At 38.6% G+C, this 6,556-nt stretch overlaps 1 protein-coding gene across 1 annotated transcript; it reads left to right on the top strand.

Moving 5' to 3' along the window:
• The first annotated feature begins 378 nt into the window (after nt 1-378).
• Nucleotides 379-1,320, top strand: LOC133056625 (olfactory receptor 51V1-like). Its single transcript, XM_061142173.1, has one exon. The coding sequence runs from the start codon at nt 379-381 to the stop codon at nt 1,318-1,320; it is 942 nt and encodes a 313-aa protein (XP_060998156.1).
• Nucleotides 1,321-6,556: the final 5,236 nt, after the last annotated feature.

Here is a 6,556-nt window from a genome sequence, read left to right as displayed (position 1 = left end):
CAGAGGCTTCTCAGGAGCAGCAGAGCAAGACAGCACTGTGCTCTCAATAACTGCAGTCATTATCACCTGGCCCGTGTGCCGCCAGTCTCTCAGAGAGACTGAGAGGGAATGAGGCTTATGACTTACTCTGCCTAAAATCATCAGGATCTGATCTTCTCTAACTTCTGAGACGCTTACCAAGGAGGTTCCCTATGAAGTCATCTTGCACTGTAACTTCTAGTACAGAGTTGACAATGCTTGGGATTCTACAATCAGCTTTCCCTGGGTGATAATCCAAGAGGCTGTGTTATATCTAACTATTCTTATAGGCAGCAGACAGTTTAAACAAAACTGTGAATAAATATTTACTTTAACTTGGAAATTATTTTACAAATATTCATGTCTGCTTCTTCTGCTTCTAATATCAACTCTTCGATATTCATTCTCACTGGGTTCCCTGGCCTAGAACAATACTATCCTTGGTTTTCAGTTCCCTTTTCTTTGATCTATGCTGTGGTTTTCCTGGGAAACTGCCTGGTGCTACATGTTGTTCATACTGAGCCGAACCTGCATGAGCCCATGTTCTACTTCCTGGCCATGCTGGCCCTTACTGACTTGTTCATGGGGTTGTCCACAGTACGCACAGTGCTGGGGACCATGTGGGGGCTCAGCCAGGAGATTGGTCTAGATGCCTGCATTTCCCAGACTTATTTTGTTCATGGACTGTCTTTCATGGAGTCTGGAGTCCTTCTTGCCATCGCTTTTGATCGCTTTATAGCAATTTGCAATCCTCTGAGATATACATCCATTCTGACTAATAGCAGGATCATTTACTTCATGGTGACCATTTTGACAAGAAGCTCTTTGTCTATTCTTCCTGTCATCATCCGTTTGAAGTTCTTCCCTTACTGCAGACCCCACATTCTCTCTCATTCCTTCTGCCTGCACCAGGATCTACTCCGGCTGGCCTGCTCTGACATTCGCTTCAATAGCTTCTATGCCCTGGCTCTGGTGATTTGTACCTTGTTGTTGGATGCTGTCCTTATTCTCCTCTCCTATGTTTTCATCTTGCATACAATGCTTGCAATTGCATCTCAAAAAGAGAGGCTCAAGGCTCTGGAGACCTGTGTCTCCCACCTCTGTGCAGTCCTGGTTTTCTACATTCCCATCATTGGTCTCACTATGGTACACCGCTTTGGAAAGCATCTCTCACCTCTGGTTCATGTCCTTATGGGCAACATCTATATTCTCTTTCCTCCCATGATGAATCCAATAATCTATAGTGTAAAGACCAAACAGATTCGAAGCAGGATGAAGAAGTGGTTTTCTCTGAAAATGTAGTGCAACCCCTTTTTTTTTTTAATCAGTAAGAATACTGTAATGTCAACACAATATGCTAGTTCCTATTTGTACAACCATTTACACGTTGAGTACTATTTTCTATAACTTTTTGTTCTTTTATGAGGGCTTGAATATGAAGAAATTACATGTCTTGGTAATCATAAAGGTGAGAATTGAGTTTTTCTAATCCACATTCCAGGATAGGCTTCTGAAATTTGCTGTAGAATAATCGTAGCTCTTATGAACATGACAATGAATGTCTCTACATTTTATGGACATATTCTTTAAGCGTGATTATCATATAAAAATTGTGTTACCCTGAATTCATCAATATTTTAATCATCTAGACCTATTTATAGCTAAAATTTTGAAAATACATCTATGGTTTAAACTTTTATGTGATGTTCATGTCAAAACATATGGTACAGTGAAATTGGGTTTCCCTCATTTCTAGTGGTGATGTAAGTATCATCTGAAACTGATGCAGAACCTTCCCTTTCATCTAGTTATTTTTCCCCATTAGTGACCTTATGGAAGTCTATTGAAGGAAATTTGACATAAGAAAATCAATATTTTCTCTATTGCAAAGATTGTCTTCTTAACCTCTATGCTCTTAAAATGAGATTATTGCATGAATACTCTTCATTCTACATTTTTGCTAAATAGTTTTTTGAAAGTTAGTTCAGTTCAGTTCAGTCACTTAGTTGTGTGGGGTCACTCTTTGTGACCCCATGGACTGCAGCATGCCGGGCTTCCCTGCCCATCACCAACTCATGGAGTTTACTCAAACTCATGTCCATTGAGTCAGTGATGTCATCCAACCATCTCATCCACTGTCATCCCCTTCTCCTCCTGCCTTTAATCTTTCCCAGCATCAGGGTCTTTTCAAATGAGTCAGCTCTTCGCATCAGGTGGCCAAAGAATTGGAGTTTCAGCTTCAAAATCAGTCTTTCTGATGAATATTCAGGACTGATTTCCTTTAAGATTGACTGGTTGGATCTCCTTGAAGTCTAAGGGACTCTCAAGAGTTTTCTCCAACACCACAGTTCAAAAGCATTAATTCTTCGTCACTCAGTTTTCTTTATGAAAGTTAGGAAGTAGTTTCATTTTTGAAATTAAAAAAAACTTTTTTCTTTAAATTTTTTATTGGAAGATAACTGCTTTTCAATGTTGTGTTGGTTTGTGCTATTCAACAACATGAATCAGTTATAAGTATACATATATCCCTGTATATATAGAGAGGCTATATATAGCCTCTATCCCACCCCTCGAAGTCATTGTAGATCACTGAGCTAAGTTCCCTGTGCTGAATAGATGCTTCCGGCTGGCTATCATTAGGATTTCTTTATGGTATTGTGTTTTTAAGATATTTAAAATGTACATCATGGTGATTTGATGAATTCATTATTTTTAATGATTATCTTATATTTTTAACTATGAATACTTGAAGGATGGAGTCAAGTCAGCTTCTTTAGAAATCATATATCCTCAATACTACCGTTAGCCATGAGTCAAAGGATACATTCAATACAAGTTTTACTTAAAAAACAAATGAACAAATGAATTCTGAATAAATCTACTGGCACAGTTACATATTTCTTTCCATGCCTTTTTGCATTTTTAGGAAGAAAATGAGCTTCATCTTTGTGGTGAATGAATCAAGTCCATCCTTGTTTATGGGACACAAAAACACTAAATCAGCATGGGCTAATCCAGAATAGTCTGCATTTTGATACATTATTGTTCAATTCATATGAGCAATGGAATACATGATTGCAATTTTTATTTACATAGGCAAATAATTAGCTAACTGCTTTTCAATGAATGTATTATTTTTTCCCTTCTAGATAAAGACTATGCTAAATAATGCTCTCATCATCTGCCAAGCAAACCCTAAATGTCATCCCACTGCAGAGAGAATTTTAGTCAGTAAAATCACAGCACAGAGTCCATAAGGATCTCCAGTCCCATTATAAAGTAATATTGAACATATTGTTTGAATTATTTATTTTTTTCAAATTGAATCTTTAACATTATGAAGAAATATTCTACATGTCTCTTTCATCCTTCTGCAACCTCTAGCTGTTTCTTCTAGAAGGCAATCTCAAGAACATTGACATTTCTGATTCATTTCTATGTTTCCAGTACTTTAGAATCCAGTTACCAAGGCCTCTGAAAATACCCACTTCACCAATGGTGCTATATTGATATTACACACAGAGATAGACTGCTACAAGGATTTAAATTATCAAATTCAAAGTGGTGGTGGTTTAGTCTCTAAGTCGTGTCCAACTATTGTGACCCCTTGAACTGTAGCCTGCCAGGCTCCTCTGTCTGTGGGATTCTCCAGGCAAGAATACTAGAGTGTGTTGCCATTTCTTTCTCCATAGGTCATCAATATAATTTCTACAGGATTAATCTTGCCTTGTTTTGAAAACAGCAACTGTTTCTTCAACTGACCGTAAAATATCTATTAGTTTTCTATTATCACTGTAACAGATTACTGCAAATCTGCTGGGCTGAAGCATAGATTTATTACCTTACTGATTTGTAGGTTAGAAGTCTAAATGCTGGTCTCTATGCTGTTAGAGACTCTAAGTAGGAATCTGTTTCTTTGCCTGTTTCAGCTTTCAGAGACTGTCTGCATTCCTTAGATTGTATTCTTAATATGATTTTCTTCTGCTGACCCAGTACTTTCTCTGATTCTGACCCTCAGAAGTTTCCCCATTAATCCCACCTGGATAATGCATAAACTTCCCTGTATGTCAAAATGCTTAACTTAACATTTGAAAATTCCCTTTCAATACGTAAACTGACATATTCACAGGTTCTAGAGATTAGGACATAAATTTAGTGGGTCATTATTCAGCCTATTAGAATCTCCATTTTGAAATGTCTAAATTGAAATTATTTTGATTTGGAATCCATGGGGTTTCCTTGTTTTAAGTTTAACAAAGTATTTGATAAAAGAATTTTTGTTGTGATGGTAAAATATCCATAAGACAAAACTCACAATTTTAGCTATTTTTCAATATACAGTTCAGTGTCATTAGAATAATCACATTTTTTATGTAACCACAACTCAGCTCCAGAACTTTTTCATCATCCTACACTGAAACTGTGTTCAGTTCAGTCACTTAGTTGTGTCCGACACTTTGCGACCCCTGCAGCACTCCAGGATTCACTGTCCATTACTAACTCCCGGAGCTTGCTCAAAGTCATGTCCATAGAGTCGGTGATGCCATCCAACCATCATCCTCTGTTATCTCTTCTCCTCCCACCGTCAATCTTTCCCAGCATTACAGTCTTTGCCAATGAGTCAGTTCTTCACATCAGCGGGCCAAAATATTGGAGTTTCTGCTAAAGCATCAGTCCTTCCAATGAATATTCAGGACTGATTTCCCTTAGGATTGACTGGTTGGATCTCCTGGCAGTCCAAGGGACACTCAAGAGTCTTCTCCAACACCACAGTTCAAAAGCATCAATACTTTGTTGCTCAGCTTTCTTTACAGTCCAAATATCACATCCATACATGACTACTGGAAAAACCATAGCTTTGGCTAGACAGATCTTTGTTGGCAGGGTAATGTCTCTGCTTTATAATATGTTGCCTAGGTTTGTCATAGCTTTTCTTCCAAGGGGCAAGCAAGTGTCTTTAAATTTCATGGCTGCAGTCATCATCTACAGTGATTTTGGAGCCCAAGAAAATGAAGTCTGTCACTATTTCTATTGTATCCCCATCTATTTCCCATGAAGTGATGGGACAGGATGTCCTGCTCTTAGGTTTCTGAATGCTGAGTTTTGAGCCAACTTTTCACTCTCCTCATTCACTTTCATCAAGATGTTCTTTAGTTCTTCACTTTCTGCCATAAGGGTGGTGTCATCTGCATATCTGAGATTATTGATATTTCTCCTGGCAGACTTGATTCCAGCATATGCTTCATCCAGCCTGGCATTAATTTATATGATATACTCTTCATATTTAACTCTTGAGAGTCCCTTTGACTGCAAGGAGGTCCAACCAGTCCATCCTAAAAGAAATCAGTCCTGAATATTCATTGGAAGAACTGATGCTGAAGTTGAAACTCCAATACTTTGGCCACCTGATGTGAAGAAGTGATTCGTTTGAAAAGACCCTGATGCTGGGAAAGACTGAAGGCAGGAGGAGAAGGGGATGACAGAGGATGAGATGGTTGGATGGCATCATCAACTCAACAGACATAAGTTTGAGTAAACCCCGGGAGTTGGTAATGGACAGGGAAGCCTGGCGTGCTACAGTCCATGGGGTCACAAAGTCAGACACAACTGAATAACTGAACTGAACTGAACTCTACATATAAGTTAAATAAGCAGGGTGACAATATACAGCCTTGGTGTACTCCTTTCCTGATTTGGAATCAGTCTGTTGTTCCATGTCTATTTCTAAATGTTGTTTCTTGACCTGCACACAGATTTCTTAGAGCCAAGTAAAGTGGTCTGGTATCCCCATCTCTTGAAGAATTTTCCACAGTTTGTTGTGATCTACACAGTCAAATGCTTTGGCACAGTCAATAAAGCAGAAATAGATGTTTTTCTGGAACTCTCTTACTGTTTTGATGATCCAATAAATGCTGGCAATGTGATCTCTGGTTCCTCTGCTTTTTCTAAATCCAGCTTGAACATCTGGAAGTTCATGGTTCACATACTGTTGAAGCCTGGCTTGGAGAATTTTGAGCATTACTTTGCTAGTGTGTGAGATGAGTGCAATTGTGTGGTAGTTTGAGCATTCTTTGTCATTGCCTTTCTTTGGGATTGGAATGAAAACTGACCTTTTCCATTTCTGTGGCCATTGCTGAGTTTTCCAAATTTGCTGGCATAATGAGTGCAACACTTTCACAACATCATCTTTTAGGATAGCTCAACTGGAATTCCATCACCTCCACTAGCTTTGTTCATAACGATGCCTCCTAAGGCCCACTTAACTTCACATTCCAGGATGTCTGGCTCTGGGCGAGTGATCACACCATCGTTATTATATGGGTGGTGAAGATCTGTTTTGTATAGTTCTTCTGTGTTTCCTTGCCACCTCTTGTTAATGTCTTCTGCATCTGTTAGGTCCATACCATTGTGCCCATCTTTGCATGAGATGTTCCCTTGGTATCTCTAATTTTCTTGAATATATCGCTAGTCTTTCCTATTCTGTTGTTTCCCTCTATATCTTTGCATTGATTACCAAGGAAAGCTTTCTTATCTCTCC

The sequence above is a fragment of the Dama dama genome, chromosome 1, assembly GCF_033118175.1.
Source record: "Dama dama isolate Ldn47 chromosome 1, ASM3311817v1, whole genome shotgun sequence".
NCBI classification, from domain to species: domain Eukaryota; kingdom Metazoa; phylum Chordata; class Mammalia; order Artiodactyla; family Cervidae; genus Dama; species Dama dama.
Note: the sequence above shows the minus strand (reverse complement) of the source record. Positions and strands in the feature narration are given on the sequence as shown.

Excerpts from the sequence above, each read along its gene's own strand:
- LOC133056625 (XM_061142173.1), top strand. The coding sequence starts at position 379 with ATGTCTGCTTCTTCTGCTTCTAATATCAACTCTTCGATATTCATTCTC.